Source organism: Mustelus asterias, chromosome 1 (assembly GCF_964213995.1).
Source record: "Mustelus asterias chromosome 1, sMusAst1.hap1.1, whole genome shotgun sequence".
In the NCBI taxonomy this organism is placed as follows: domain Eukaryota; kingdom Metazoa; phylum Chordata; class Chondrichthyes; order Carcharhiniformes; family Triakidae; genus Mustelus; species Mustelus asterias.
This window is the reverse complement of record NC_135801.1, coordinates 96,513,900-96,530,795: the sequence shown is the minus strand read 5'-3', so window position 1 is coordinate 96,530,795 and position 16,896 is coordinate 96,513,900. Positions and strand designations below refer to the sequence as shown.

General features: G+C 44.3%; 1 protein-coding gene across 3 annotated transcripts in view; it reads right to left on the bottom strand.

Moving 5' to 3' along the window:
- rbpjb (recombination signal binding protein for immunoglobulin kappa J region b) overlaps positions 1–15,442 on the bottom strand; it is an 89,769-nt gene extending 74,327 nt beyond the window's left edge. Inside the window, exons 1-2 of one of the 3 annotated variants that reach the window (XM_078215650.1) lie at positions 15,388–15,433; positions 13,772–13,877 (exon numbers count right to left, since the gene is read on the bottom strand). Coding sequence is in view for 1 of the 3 variants with exons in the window: in XM_078215642.1 (XP_078071768.1) it covers positions 15,388–15,407 (20 nt within the window). In the remaining 2 variants the exon portion in view is untranslated. Of the gene's footprint in view, positions 1–13,771; positions 13,878–15,387 lie in introns of all 3 variants that reach the window. The other 2 variants (XM_078215642.1, XM_078215661.1) reach the window with 2 other exon arrangements.
- Between the last annotated feature and the right edge of the window lie 1,454 nt (positions 15,443–16,896).

Sequence of the window (16,896 nt, the reverse complement as noted above, 5' to 3'; positions counted from 1 at the left end):
AGCTGCAACATGATTTTCTAACTCCTATACTCAACACCCTAACCATTGAAGGCCAGCATGTCATACACCTTCTTGACCACCTCGTCTACCTGAGTTGCCACCTTCAGGGAACCGTGGATCTGCTCACCTAGAACTCTGTCATACTGTTGCCTGCCCTTTTCTAGCAGATCCAAGATCTCCTGTCCAAGACACCACACTGCCTTGACATTTCAACTGTAAAAGCTCAGTCCGTGGGTAAGCGTAATGAATGACAAGCACATTATTTTGTTTGTTTATATATTAATGTCACAAGTAGGCTTACAACGAAGTTACTGTGAAAATCCCCTAATCGCCACACTCCGGCACCTGTTCAGGTACACGGAGGGAGAATTTAGCATGGCCAATGCACCTAACCAGCACGCCTTTCAGACTGTTGGAGGAAACTGGAGCACCCAGAGGAAATCCACGCAGACAGAGGGAAAACGTGCAGACTCCGCACAGAGTGACCCAAGCCGGGAATCAAACCCAGATTCCTGGCACTGAGAGGCACCAGTGTTAACCACTGGAGAAGGTGCAACAACAATTCATCACCGCTGAGAGCATTTAACCATCAGGAAATATTGAACAGGGTGAGGAACCTGTCTCTAAAAAAAAGAGAAAACAGAAGGTGATGGAAGTTTGTGAAGCAACAAAGGTACATCGGAGTCAGGAGCAGGGATAGAAGGTCACTCGGCCCCTCCTTGAGCCTGCTGCACTATTCCATAATATCATGGCTGATCCGGTCCTGGTCGGAATTCCACTTTCCTGCATGACCTTTAGAACCACAGAGATCCTTATCTGTCAACAATTTGTAAGAGGACTCAGCCTCCACTCTAATAACCCTCAGAGGGATAAAGAAAATGTCCTCATCGACCTTGTATTCTTAAGCTGCAGTCCCATTTGGATCATGTGTGTTTGAATAAGATCATCTCCCATTGTTCTAAATTCCAGGATGGGCCCAATCTGTTCAACCTTTCACCATAAGCTAATCCCTTCAGCCCAGGAACAAGTCGAGTGAATCTTCTCGGAATGGATTCGAAAGCAATTCTATCTTTTTTTCAGACTACAGAGGCGAAATCTGTCCACAGCCTGACATCAGTGGTGGGGAAAACGTTGGAGTCAATTATTAAGAATGTAACAACCGAGCATTTTGAAAGCAATGACAGGATTGGTCCAAGTCAGCATGGATTCACTAAAGAGAAATCATGCTTGACAAATCATAGAAATCATAGAAACCCTACAGTGCAGAAGGAGGCCATTCGGCCCATCGAGTCTGCACCGACCACAATCCCACCCAGGCCCTACCCCCACATATTTTACCCACTAATCCCTCTAACCTACACATCCCAGGACTCTAAGGGGCAATTTTTAACCTGGCCAATCAACCTAACCCGCACATCTTTGGACTGTGGGAGGAAACCGGAGCACCCGGAGGAAACCCACGCAGACACGAGGAGAATGTGCAAACTCCACACAGACAGTGACCCGAGCCGGGAATCGAACCCGGGACCCTGGAGCTGTGAAGCAGCAGTGCTAACCACTGTGCTACCGTGCCGCCCTAATCTTCTGGAATTTTTTGAGGATGTGACCAGTAGAGTGGACAAGAGTGAACCAGTGAATATTCTGTACCTGGACTTTCAAAGGCTTTTGACAAGGTCCCACACAAGAGATTAGTGAGCAAAATTAAAGCTCATGTATTAGGGGTAATGTATTTACATGCTTAGAGAACTGGTTGGCAGGAAGCAGAGTGGGAATAAACCGGTCTTTTTCAGAGTGGCAGGCAGTGACTAATGGGGTACAGCATTAGGGTTAGGGTTCACAATATACATTAATGATGTGGACGAAGGAATTGAATGCAATATCTCCAAATTTACAGACTAAGCTGCATGGCAGTGTGTGCTGTGAAGAGGATGATAAGAGGCTACAGGGTGACTTGGTCAGGCTGACAGTGGGCAAATACAATATAATGTGGATCAATGTGAGGTTATCTACTTTGGTGGCAAAAACAGGAAAGAAGGTTATCTGAATATTTCTCCACCAATTTCAAAATACAGGTAAAGGCAAATCTACATGGTCTACTTCCAGTCTCATGCAGATTTACAATTATAAAGTGAAAAAATGTTTCATAATTTACAACCATTACAAAATTTAAAATTTTAAATATACTATTGGAACCAATTTAACGCAAAATGGGATTAAGTCCCAGTCCATCATAAATAACCCCTCAATAAATCTGTATGAACTGGAAAAAAATAGATGAAGGCTCTTACTGTCCCTTTGTTGAGTGTCATTCAACATCAAAGTTGGTTATGCCCAGGTAGACTGCTAAATAGACACACACTTCTCCAATTAAACAAGATTACAGCAAATAAAATAACTTGATAACTGGGGCATTAAGCGTTTAATGCATTACTGATAAAATCTAGCCACTTCATTTAGTATATCTTATAAATTCAACTGAAATCAAAGTAACTGATACAGCTAGTACAGGATAATAAATATTTACTCCTCAAGCTGTAGGTTAACAGAAAACAGTGGTTGGAGAAGGAAGATATACCAATATCCCTCTGCTATGTTAAATTTTTTCAATTAAGTAATAAGAGCTTACATGAGCCTAAACAGATGCTGACAGTATTTTCTATTTCACTTTTACCATTGGACATTGTTTGAATTTTGCTTCATACTTTATTATTCCCTTTGCCTTTAATATTTTTGGCAGTTACAATAAATTGCTGTTTCAGATCAAGGTAGCTTGAGAAACATATTGCTCCATGGAATAATTCCACCAAAACACTCCACACAATCGCACATCCTCACTTTATTATATTCCATCCATTTTAGCATACCGTAATGGAAAGCTGATACAAAATTGCTTCATATCTGAAATATGATACAAAGCAGTTTTGTCAATAATATAGCTCTGGATCATCATCACAATTTGCATCCCCATGTATTCTATCCCATGGTCCTAAATCAAAGGTTTGTAGGATGGCAATTTGATACTTGCATGTAATCACAGATTCATAGAATCCCTACAGTATAGAAGGAGGGCATTCGGCACATCAAGTCTGTACCGACCTCATCCTACCCAAGCCCATAACCCCACATATTTACCCTACTAATCCTCCTGACACTAGGGTCAATTTATCATGGTCAGTCAACATGTTTGGATTGGGGGAGGAAACCGGAGCGCGGGGAGGAAACCGGAGCGCGGGGAGGAAACCGGAGCGCGGGGAGGAAACCGGAGCGCGGGGAGGAAACCGGAGCGCGGGGAGGAAACCGGAGCGCGGGGAGGAAACCGGAGCGCGGGGAGGAAACCGGAGCGCGGGGAGGAAACCGGAGCGCGGGGAGGAAACCGGAGCGCGGGGAGGAAACCGGAGCGCGGGGAGGAAACCGGAGCGCGGGGAGGAAACCGGAGCGCGGGGAGGAAACCGGAGCGCGGGGAGGAAACCGGAGCGCGGGGAGGAAACCGGAGCGCGGGGAGGAAACCGGAGCGCGGGGAGGAAACCGGAGCGCGGGGAGGAAACCGGAGCGCGGGGAGGAAACCGGAGCGCGGGGAGGAAACCGGAGCGCGGGGAGGAAACCGGAGCGCGGGGAGGAAACCGGAGCGCGGGGAGGAAACCGGAGCGCGGGGAGGAAACCGGAGCGCGGGGAGGAAACCGGAGCGCGGGGAGGAAACCGGAGCGCGGGGAGGAAACCGGAGCGCGGGGAGGAAACCGGAGCGCGGGGAGGAAACCGGAGCGCGGGGAGGAAACCGGAGCGCGGGGAGGAAACCGGAGCGCGCGGAGGAAACCGGAGCGCGCGGAGGAAACCGGAGCAGATATGGGGAGAAAGTGCAAGCTCCACACAGACAGTGACCCAAGGCCAGAGTTGAACTTAGGTCCCTGGCGCTGTGGGGCAGCAGTGCCACCGCGCTACCCAAAAAAGAAGGGGCTTTGCATTGGCTGGGAATTGAACCCGGGCCTTCTGCATGGCAGGTGTGAATTCTATCAATGAACCACCAATACACACCATGTTTCTTTATATATCAGTATTTCATAAAATATTTTCCAAATTTCAGTTCCCTGTCTTGTATGGTGCAAGTATTTGAAGGTAATTTTCTTCTGAAAGGCTTATACTGCTGCCTTCCCAACATTTCATTATAATAAATGTACACTAATGATGCCAGGTATAAAAATATGTCTGAAGCAAGTTTGTTAGTTCATAAGCCTGCCAATCAAGATGTTGAAAGCACACAAACTATACAACTTTCCCACTGGAGTATACATAACATCAACCAATAAACCCAATTCAGGGTTACACATCTAGTTTAGGTCTACAGATATTTTCAGCAAGAGATTATTTTTAGTAGACTAAAGGGTATTTTACCCCATAGACTAAGATTATAGGACACAGAGGTTTACATATTCCAAGCACGTGGTGAAACATATTAGAATTCAACAAAAGATTTACGCCACATCTCTGATCACAGCAAGACCTCACCTTGCAGAGTGAGCAAAGGTCAGGAAATATCCACAAATAGAAGACAGAAATAAAAAACAAACATCAGCAAACGCAGACTGCGCTTTAATCATGACATAATTCAAATAGTCTGAAGAGAAAAATTTAAATTTGCATGTGAAAAAATCTCCACATTAACTTAAAACTTTCCATCAAGTTAGAATATTCTAGCTTTCCATTAGAAGTCTTAAACATGCCAACAATCGAGATATTTAAACCATGCTGGTGAAAATTGCAGAAAACAATCCTAGATATGGCGTTAATTTAATAAAGTTTGTTTCATTTGTGGTTAATTAATAGTAGAAAAGTGTACACCTTCAATAGATCTGCTTAGGTGCAAAGTACATACCTGTTAATGGCAATATGAACAAAAAGTATTCTCATCAACTCAGTTTGTACTTAAATCAGATTACAGGTAGGTCACAAGAGACATTGACAAGGAAGCAATGCAGCCTTTCCATCCGGGTCCTACAGTTCTCCATCACACTGTTCTATTTTTAAATAATCAAACTTTCTGCCTCCACGACTCTACTTAGAAATGGTCCATGTATTTACCAGTGTGTGAAGAACTTTCCAATATCAGTCCTAAATTTGCCTAGTTTTAACTTTCATTCCATTGCCTGGTCTCAGTTTAGTTTGAAGCAGTGACTGATATCACATACCACTTACGGTCTTACTAGTCAATGTCTTGGAATGTTGCACTTAAGAGCATCAAATCCAAATATGCTTCAGGTGAAATGTGGTTAGAAGCTAGAGTATAATCTACACACGGGATGCTGATATAATTCAATGCTTGTTTTTAGTCCTAATATTCCCAATGGCAGCACTGCAGAAACTTCAACAACAGGGAGGAGTACTTTCAGACTGAAATCTTCTATAAGCAGTTTAATCATTTATAATAAAAATGTTAACAAGCAGAGCTTGTAGATGCAATACTTTTATTATAAATGTACAATTCTAGGAGGGCACCTCTTTATTAAATCCCTTTAAAACTTAAATTAAATTTTCTCCCTCCTAACTCAGTCCTGTCTCTGTTACTCCAATCAGCTCCCCAGTGTAAGTACCCCTTCTGCCTCAGGAGACACAGCATTCAGAGTGTGATCTGCTACATTATGCAGGGTAGCTAAGCTTCTTCCAACTTTTTGCTTTTTCTATATATTTGTGTTATTTCTTTGCGTTATTGTTCTGCAATAAACTGATCAAGTGGAGTATGAAGTCTTCTCAAATCTGTGTTTCTCTTTCAATCTCATGATTAGCTGTTTTATGAAGCTTTTTCATCTGCCTTTGTTAGCAACTAATCTATTTTCTCTAGTTCACTTCGCAGTCCTCAAGCTGGCATCTCAGATTCAATTGATGATTGTAGTTTGTTAATATTTATTAATTTGACCAGCTTGAACAATGAACTTTGGTATTAATCAAAGTTAAAAACAGGGTTGCGCTAGAACGCCTGGGACACGATGCTCTGTTCTCTACCACCCCCACATCCCGACAACCTCACGCCTATGTTGAATATACCAAATTTTAGTGGAAAATATCTTGCACACAAGATGATAAATGCATTTCTTGTGCTTGTTTAATTAAACTCTACCATCAATGTGAAGCTTTGCAATCCACTTCACCAGGCTGGAATTCAGCCTTAAATTTAACAGACAGCACACATCAATGCAGCCTTTCGCAGTTTCAAACTGAATTCAGAGTTAAAAGCAGAAAACGCTGGAAAATCTCAGCAGGTCTGACAACATCTGTAGAGAGAGAATAGAGCTAAGTCAGATTGACGAAGGATCATCCTGACTCAAAACGTTGGTTCTATTTTCTCTCCACAGATGCTGTCAGACTTGCTGAGATTTTCCAGCATTTTCTGTTTCGGTTTCTGGCTTCAGAATATTGACTCAATGTGATGCACTAGATCTAGCCCTATTGTCCTACCAGGACACAATCGAATACCCTTTGCCATGATATGCCCAATTGTTGCTGCATGTTATTGGTTGGGTTTTCTTTCTTCCGCTGGTCTGGAAAACAATTATTCCAATTGGTCATGCTGACCACAGTGACAGTTCCTCTCAAAGTTTCTGGTATTTCCCTGAGGGGGGATGTCAGGTATATTCACCCATTAAACACCATGTCAGCAGATAAATACAACCTGACCTATACAAGAAAGCCTGATATGATCTATGGAGGTCCATCAAAAAATGCCAAAAGACAGTACCGGACCAAGCTAGAATCCCAGGCTAGCCACACGGACTCCCGGCGACTATGGCAAGTTCTGCAAGGTATAACAGGCTGCTCCTTCAAGATGAAGGCAAGTAAAATCGCCGGCTCCAATCCACCCCTCACCGATGAGCTCAATGCATTCTATGCTCGTTTTGAGCAAGAGGTCAGTGAAAGCACACCCTCCATCCCGGAAGCCTCAGACGAATCTGTATTCAAGGTCACCATTGCCGACGTCAGAGCAGCCTTCCCAAAAGTCAACCCACGGAAAGCAACTGGCCCAGATGGGGGACCCGGACGAACACTCAAGTCCTGCGTGGACCAGCTGGCGGGAGTATTAATAGCTATCTTCAATCTCTTTATACCAATCTGAGGTCCCTACCTGCTTCAAGATGATAACTATCATGCAGGTACCAAAGAAAAGCCAGGCAACGTGCCTTAATGACTATCGTCCGGTGGCTCTGACATCAATCATTATGAAGTGCTTCAAAAGGTTAGTCATGGCACAAATCAATTTCTGCCTCTCAGACTACCTGGATCCATTACAATTCACCTATCGTTGCAACAGGTCCACTGCAGATGCTATCTCCTGGCCTTACACTCAACCCTGGAACACCTAGATAACAAAGACACCTATGTCAGACTCCTATTCATAGACTACAACACAATTATTCCTACGAGACTCATCTCCAAACTTCATGGCCTGGGGCTCAGCTCCTCTCTCTGCAACTGGATCCTAGATTTACTAACTCCCAAATCGCAGTCAGTAAGGTTAGGCAACAACACCACCTCCACGATCATCCTCAACACCGGTGCCCCACAAGGCTGTGTCCTCAGCCCCTTACTATACTCCTTATACACCTCTGACTATGGCCAAATTCCCCCCAACTCGATTGTCAAGTTTGCTGATGACAACACCGTTGTGGGTCAGATCTCAAACAATGACGAGACATAGTACAGGAAAGAGATAAAGAATCTGGTGAACTGGTGCAACAACAATAATCTCTTCCTCAAGATCAACAAAATGAAAGAGATAGTCATCGACTTCAGGAAGCGTTGTGGGGGGCATGCCCCTATCTACATCATTGGGACAGTAAGAAGTCTCACAACACCAGGTTAAAGTCCAACAGGTTTATTTAGTAGCACAAGCCACAAGCTTTCGGAGCGCTGCTCCTTCATCAGGTGAGCGGGAGTTCTGTTCACAAACAGGGCATATAAAGACACAAACTCAATTTACAAAATAATGGTTGGAATGCGAGTCTTTACAGGTAATCAAGTCTTAAAGGTGCAGACAATGTGAGTGGAGAGAGGGTTAAGCACAGGTTAAAGAGATGTGTATTGTCTCCAACCAGGACAGTTAGTGAGATTTTGCAAGCCCAGGCAAGTCGTTGGGGTTACAGATAGTGTGACATGAACCCAAGAATTGGGTTCATGTCACACGTCATTGGGGCCAAAGAAGAAATGGTCGAGAGCTTCAGGTTTTTAGGTGTCCAGATCACCAACAACCTGTCCTGGTCCCTCCATGCGGACGCTATAATTAAGAAAGCCCACCAATACCTCTACTTTCTCAGGAGACTAAGGAAATTTGGCATGTCCGCTACAACTCTCACCAACTTCTACAGACGCGCCATAGAAAGCATTCTTTCTGGTTGTATCACAGCTTGGTATGGCTCCTGCTTTGTCCAGGACCGCAAGAAACTACCAAGGGTTGTGAACAAAGCTCAGTCCATCACACAAACCAGCCTCCCATCCACTGACACTGTCTATACTTCCTGCTGCCTCAAAAGCAGCCAGCATAATCAAGGACCCTATGCACCCCAGACATACTCTCTTCCACCTTCTTCCGTCGAGAAAAAGATACAAAAGTCTGAGACAAGTACTAAACAACTCAAAAACAGCTTCTTCCCTGCCATCAGACTTTTGAATAGACCTAACCCGCATTATCTTTCTCTACACCCCAGCTATGAACGTAACAGTACATTCTGCACTCTGTCCTTTCCTTCCCTATGTACAGTATGCTTTATCTGTATAGCACGCAAGAAACAATACTTTTCACTGAATACTAATACATGTGACAATAATAAATCAAATAATACAAGCACCCAAGAAGAATCAAATAACACAAATTCGGTTTTTCAGCTTACCTGTTAGATTTTCTTTCTCCAACTAATTGAGAGTGCTACTAACAGCAAGTCCAAGAAAGTATAGTGTATGATGCTATGAGGGCAGTGATTTACATGCAAAGTTCAATCTCTGCTCAGAAATAGTTATTACTTTCAATATTAAATTCAGTCATTCACCGATCAGAATCAGCAACTCCGCAAAACCAATTCCCAAGTCAGGTCACTGATGAAGTGAATGCTAATTGGTGTCTGGATAATTATTGAAGGGATATTAATTAGGTTGATTGCAAGATAGATCTCCCTTCACTCCAAAGCACAATGTGGCTCAGATTTTGTGTCTCTTTGCCCACCTTCCAAATTTGTATCAAGTCAATTCAAAATTTAAATAGAGGAATAGACTCCGAGTCCTGGCTTCTGATAAGCCCTTCTCCTCTTGAACAAAACACTTGCTGAGCTCAAGAGTGCTGGACGTAGATTAAACAAATCTATAAAGATTGGCAGGTTAAAGTTATGCCATCAGATTAAATTGTGTACCTTTAAAACTTGTCAAAACTGCCATTGATGATGAGTTAAAGTATTCAAGTGACAGAACAAAGCCAGTTTGAGCTTTGCACTGAAGAGACATATTGAGAGAGAGAGAGAGAGAAGTTTTGCTGTTGTGGTTTAGCAGTGTCATTAAAACTGAAGATGTACCACTCCCTACAGAGCACTGCAACTTGTTTATTCTTCATTTATATACGCACCACTAGGACCATGACGTGCAAGAGAGTTTCATTTATTTTTGGCAAGTAGTTTGATAGTTGAGGAAGCCAGCTCTAAGAGCGGATCTCATGGCAGAGTGGTATAAGGCTTCTGGAAACCATGTGCTACTTCACCATAGGCGATTAACACATTTGTTTCCAGAATCCTCTTACCACTCTGCATTACTGTACATTACAAAGGGACAGCGCAAATTGCCAAGTGTGGAAGTACATAAGGAAGCTCTCAAATTCAATGTTTGGTAAATAAAACTTAAATTCTACCAGAAGCAATGTTCTATCACGCCAAAGCCATTGAAACAATTCTGGGCATTCAAGCACCTGTCTTGCAAAACTGGATATACTTCCTACAAATATTCAATGAATTGTAGCCGAATACAGATAACCAGTTTTTGAACGAGCCATATTTGCATAATATTCTGAGTTTCAACAGAATTGGGGCCTCCATACCAATAGAAACAGGAGCTCATAAGCCTGTTCTGCCAGTCCATTAAATTATAGCTAACCTGCACCTAAACTCCTATTCCAAACCTTTGTTCCGTAATCCATGTAGATCCAGCCTAACAAAAATCTATTGATTTCAATCTTGAAGACTTAAGTGACCCAGCATCCCCAGCTTTCTGGGAAGAGAGTTCCAGATTTCCAATCCCCTTTATGTAAGTCTTTCTTTATTTCACAACCAAATGGCTTAAGATCAAGCCCCCCCCCCCCCCATTTCACAACCAAATGGCTTAAGATCAAGCCCCCCCCCCATTTTAAATACCTAGATCAATCACTTAGACATGAACCTGCCTTTCATTGTGCTTCATGGGACCTTTCACATAAGGAAGAAGGGCTCTTGCTTCAACATCTCATCCAAAAAGACAGCTTCCCACACATTGCAGCCTGCCTTCAACGTTGGACTATGGTCTCAGCCGAGTTCATGATTATAAATTACGTGCAACACAATTTAAGGCACAAAAGGAATATCGCATTGCAAAGAGAATTCTCTTTCCATGCCATTTTCAAAGTCCTTTTGACTATTACTCCGCAGCAGTTAAAAAAGTCTATGCGCTTCATTATAACATACCAATACAAGGACATTTGAAATATCCTTTTATCATGCTTCCTTTCCCAACAAGTTTAAGGCAGTACACATCCACAAATTTAAATTAATCCACTGAACATCAAAACTTCCCAATTTCTCTACTATTAAATGCACCATCTTCTTTGATCTTCCAGCCCTGACAACAACAATAGTTTTTAGTGGAGTACCAATCCTTGTAACAACATCCTAACAAAAACTACCAATAGCAGCACAGATTCTGAAACCTTATTATATGAATCAAACTTAAACTCTAAACCAGGCATGAAAAAAATAATTTCTAGCCAACATAATCTCAATGCTAACAAAATGTACAATGAAACATCATAACACATGCTGATTAGGTGCATTGACCATGCTAAATTCTCCCTCAGTGTACCCGAACAGGCACCGGAGCGTGGCGCCTAGGGGATTTTCACAGTAACTTTGTTGCAGTGTTAATGTTAATAAAGCCTACTTGTGACTAATAAATAAACTTTTTAACGTATATGAGTCAATTCATTGGTGGATGTCAAACCAGAGACACCTCTAGTATTTGTGGATAAGGCCTTTCACCCCAGTACTACAACCGGTTATGCAACACCTTTAATATTATAAAATATCCCAAGGCACTTCGCAGGACTAACATAAAAGACAATTTGACACCAAATCACATAAGGGCAGACAGTTAAAAGCTTTGTCAAAGAGGTGTGTTTTAAAGAACATCTTAAAAAGGAGGAAAGAAAGATCGAGAGGCAGAGCCATTTAGGGAGGGAACTGCAAAGTTTAGGGTCCAGGCAGGTAAAGGTATGGCCAGCAATGGTGCAGCACTGAAAATCAGGGATGCGAAGGAGGCCAGAAATAGTTGATATGGTAGATATCTCAAGAAACTATGGGTCCAGAGGAAATTACAGAGATGAGAAAGTTGCGGTCATGGAAGGATTTAAAAACAATGAGAATTTTAATACCGAAGCATTGCTTGACTAGGGGCCAATGTAGGTCAGTGAGCATGCAAGTGTTGGTGCTTGGTGCAAGTAGGACAAGGACAGAATGGAGGAGGATGACCTCAAGTTTAAGGGGGTTAGAAAATGGGATAAATACGCAGACTGAGTGATGGCATGTGCATGTTTGGAAGGTCTCTTGACAGTACACTTGCATCAATACCTGTCCTTTAACATAGGTTTATTATTTTTAATTTGTTGCCAGCGCACCACTTGACTAAGTGTGGCATCAAGGAGCCCTAGCAAAACTGAGGTCAATGGGAATTAGGAAGGAAAATCTCCACTGGTTGGAGTTTGACCTAGCACAAAGGAAGATGGTTGTGGTTGTTTGAGGCCAATCATTTCAGTCGCAGGACATTACTGCAGGAGCTCCTCAGGTACCATCCCAGACCTATCCATCTTCAGCTGCTTTATCAATGACCTTTCCTAGACTATAGGTTCACAAGTTGGGATGTTTGCTGATGATTACATACAGAGGATTCCAAGACTCATCAGATACTAAAGCAGTCTGTGTCCTTATGCAGCAGCAAGATCCAGAAAACATTCAGGCTTGGACTGTTAAGCAGTAAGTAACAATGCGCCACTCAGGTACCAGGCAATGACCATCTCCAACAAGACAGAATTACCTTAAGAATACCGATGACCAGAAACCTAACTGGACCAGTCAGATAACTACTGCAGCTACATGGGCAGAGACAGAGAATTCTGGAACTCACTTGCTGATTCACCAATACCTACCACCATCAACAAGGTGCAAGTTACAAGTGTGATGGAATACTTCCCACTTGCCCGGATTCTAACAACTCAAGAAGCTTGACGTCATCCAGGGAATTGGCACCCATTCACTAACTTAAACACTCACTCCCTCCACCACCAGAACACAGCGGCAAATGGTGCACTGCAACAACTCACCAAGGCCCCTTCGACTGTACCTTCTAAACCCATAACCTCTATACCTAGAAGGACAAGGGCAACAGATGCAGGGAAACAGTACCATCTGCAAATTTCCCTCCAAGTAACAAAGCATCCTGACTTGGAACTATGTTGCTGCTCCTTCACTGTTGCTACCTTGAAACTCTGGAACTCCTTCCTTAACAGCAATGTGAGTCTACCTACACCACAGACTGCAATAGTTCAGGAAAGTTCACCTTCTCAAGGGCCAATAGGGATGGGCAACAAATGCTGGTCATGCCAATGAGATTCTCACCCCATGGAAAAAAAATAATTTAGGTACCCATAACACTTTGAACCGTTTCTAATCGCTCATATTTATTTGTCCTGACCTAGTCATCAATTATTCCTCAAACAAACATAGAATAAGACCGCCACTTTAGATGATGTGAATAACTAAACCAGCAATGATATTGAAATTAGACTAAATTCAGATTTTTTTTATATAGATCGACTACCTCAATGGAGAATCAAATTTGAATCACTATGGACAGGTTTAAGATAATCTTTTGCTGCATTAAAATGTCCTCCATGCAACACACAAGGCTATTTTTACCAGGATGTTGCCTGGTATGGAGGGACTTAGTTATGAGGAGAGATTGGGTAAACTGGGGTTGTTCTCCCTGGAAAGACGGAGGATATGGGGAGACTTAATAGAGGTGTATTAAATTATGAAAGGCATAGATAGGGTGAATGGTGGGAAGCTTTTCCCCAGGTCGGTGGTGACGTTCGCGAGGGGTCATAGGTTCAAGGTGAGGGGGGGGGGGGGGGGGGGGTTTAACACAGATATCAGAAGGACATATTTTACACAGAGGGTGGTGGGGGCCTGGAATGCGCTGCCAGGCAAGGTGGTGGAGGCGGACACACTGGGAACGTTTAAGACTTATCTAGATAGCCATATGAACGGAGTGGGAATGGAGGGATACAAAAGAATGGTCTAGTTTGGACCAGGGAGCGGCACGGGCTTGGAGGGCCGAAGGACCTGTTCCTGTGCTGTATTGTTCTTTTAATTAAAAGTACAGGAAAAATGCAGCAAAATTTAATTTTTGCGTAATATTTGAATCTAGATATCATTACATTTAGACTGCCCTGAACACCAGGCTACTAATCATAATGCCGAGATGTGCAAGGCTGATTCAGTTTAAATACCTTTTTTATTACATATTTTAGTGGTTAAGTTACTGGACGAATAATTCAGAGAATTAATTCAAATTCCACCATGGCAGTTTGATCACTTGAATACGGTTTTGAAAATCTGGAAATAAAAAAATATTTTCAGTGGAAGTTATGGGCATTATGGAACTGTCAAGATTGTCAGAAAATCCTTACCAATTCATTTTGTCCTGATGGGAAGGAAACCTGTTGACCTTTACCAATCTGCCCTATGTGACTGGAGTCTCACATTATGTCCTTTGAAGTGGCTTGACAATTCACTCAATAACCACCTTCTCAAGGTAATTGGAAATGGGCAATAAATCCTGGCTCACCAGTGACGGACACCAAGAATTGATATTTTAAATTACGCAGAAAGGCTTCAAAACATACGCACGTGTCACACATAGCGCACTTTGCCGTGCGCTATATCTCACGTACACAATGGAAAAAACAAGTTTTAAGACACAAGCTATATCAGAGCGTTAATCTGACAAGTCTAATATGGTTGGCAGTACAGTACTGAGCATCATACTGAGTTTCAGTAACTGTACTCAGAAACTACAATGTCAACTGTTTTTAGGATAATCGGAACCATCTAATTTCTTAACTGCAATATCTGGAAAATGCAAAAAAGTATTGCGTTAACCAGTATTTTTTAACGGAGGGAGGACGTTAAGTGGAATAAGAAAAGAAAAAAATCCCAGAGGACGCAACAGTTTCAGGAGCAATTCCCTGCAGACACCCTGATGCGTACAAGCACGCTTGTTTGCGCTCCAGGCGAGTAGCTTTGATTCGCTCGGCTGGGGTAATCCGCAACCAGCTGCGTCCTTTCACCAAGGGGACTGTTTGCTGGGAGATGTACAGTAAAGTAGTGACAGGACTCAGGGACGACCATTCAGCCGAAGGGAAATTACGGGAAAACAGCCCAAAAACTTTTTTAACACTCAAAAATCGCTTAACCACTCACTGTAAGTAGGATAGTGTGAACATGAGGAGGGGAGCAAAACAACTCTCCCAAATCACCAGAAAGAGGAAACGCTGTAACCAATGGTGAGAAACCAAGTATTCAAAGGGGGGAAGAAAGACAGAGAGGGGGTGAAGTGTTGGAAACTCGGTGCTTTAACTCCCAAAGTTGGTTCTCCCCCTCCCGGCTGCTGCTTTCTGCCGGGAGACGGTGCAGTGTGAGGCCGGCTGTCGGGCCCGGGGTCCCGTTCACCCGAAAAGAAACAAACAAACATGCCAGGGGTCCGGACTGACTGTCCGGGGGCTCGGCTCAGGGCAGGAGCTGGCCTCGGGCTGCATAGCGCGGGGGAGGAAGTGGAAGCGCAGCCGCCCCGCGCTCCCCCCCGCCGGCCTGAAGCGAGCGGGCAGCTCCCGGGGAGCCCGGGCCCGGCTCATACTCGGGGGGGGGAGTCAGAGCCACAAAAACACAGGCAGCAAACAATAGGACGGCGGGCCGCAGTCAGCAGCCCCTCCCGGCCCGCCAGCCGCAGCCACACACGGAGCCCGCCTCCCGGCCTCCGCCGCAGCAACCCGCCCGAGGCTGGCCGGCAGCCCGGCCTTCAGCAGCGGAGCCCCGGGCAGCGCGACCCGTACAACCGGACACTCACCCTGTGACAACAGGCGCCATCTTCCACAAACTCTCAGCCAAACTCCAACACTCGCGAGGCCGAGGCCCAGCCTCCCCCCCACCCTGTACATATCGCGAGAGACTGGGGGAGGGGCACAGAGAGAAAGAGGGGGGGCTGGGAAAGGGGAGAGTGAGTGAGTGTGAGAGAGATTGGGAGAGTGTGAGAGAGATTGGGAGAGGGTGAGAGAGTGACACACAGAAAGACATAGAATGACAAATAAATCACAGAGAGAAATTGGGAGAGGAGGAAAGAGAAATAGGGCACAGAGAGAGAGGTAGAGGCTGGGAAAGGAGAGAGTGAGTGAGAGAGACTGGGAGAGGATGAGAGAGTAACACAGAGAGAGTGAGAGAAAGAGAGGTAGAGGCTGGGAAAAGGGAGAGTGAGTGAGTGTGAGAGAGAGACATAGAATGACAAATAAATCACAGAGAGGGGGAGAGAGAAATAGAGCACAGAGAGAGACTGGGGGAGGGGCATGGCCAGAGCCCACAGAGAGAGGGAGGGTGGGAGAGAGACGCTGGGAAAGGGGAGAGTGAGTGAGAGAGAAAGTCATAGAGGTTTACAGCATGGAAACAGGCCCTTCGGCCCAACTTGTCCATGCCACCCTTTTTTTAAACCCCTAAGCTAATCCCAATTGCCCGCATTTGGCCCATATCCCTCTATACCCGTCGTACCCATGTAACTAGATTTAAAAGACAAAATTGTACCCGCCTCTACTACTACCTCTGGCAACTTGTTCCAGACACTCACCACCCTCTGTGTGAAAAAATTGAGGGGGAGAGAGGAGAGTGAGTGAGAGAGAGAGACTGGGAGAGAGTGACAAAGAGTGAAAGAGAGAAATAGAACACAGAGACTGGGACAGGGTGAGAGTGTGAATGACAGACGGAAAAAGAGAGAGGGAGAGAGTCAGAAACAGAGTGGGAGAGAACTAGAAATAGTGAAAAATAGATCACGGAGAGAGACTGGGAGAGGAGTGAGTGACAGAGAGTAAGAAATAGAGCAAAGAGAGGGAGAAGGGGTGAGAGTGAATAAGAGAGAGACATAGTGAGAAATAGATCACAAAGGGACTGGGAGAGGGGGAGAGTGAATAACAGAGAGTGAGAAATAGAGTACAGAGAGGGAGGGGAGAGAGAGAACTAGAAATCGTGAGAAATAGACCACAGAGGGACTAGGAGAGAGAGAGAGAGAGTCAGAAATAGAGTGGGAGAGAACTAGAAATAGATCACAGCGAGGGACTGGGAGCATGAAGGGAGAGAGAGAGAAAAAGTGAAAGAGGGAGAGTGGGTGAAAGAGAGCCAGTGAGAAATAGATTTCATAGAGGGACTGGGAGCATGGGGAAGGGGCTAGAGAGACACAGAGTGAGTGAAAGAGGTGCAGAGAGTGAGAAACAGAGAACTCAAAATAATAAGAGATTGAATACAGGGAGGGACTGGGAGAGTTGAGGGGGAGAGAGACAGAGTGAGAGAGATAATGAAAAATAGACGTCATAGA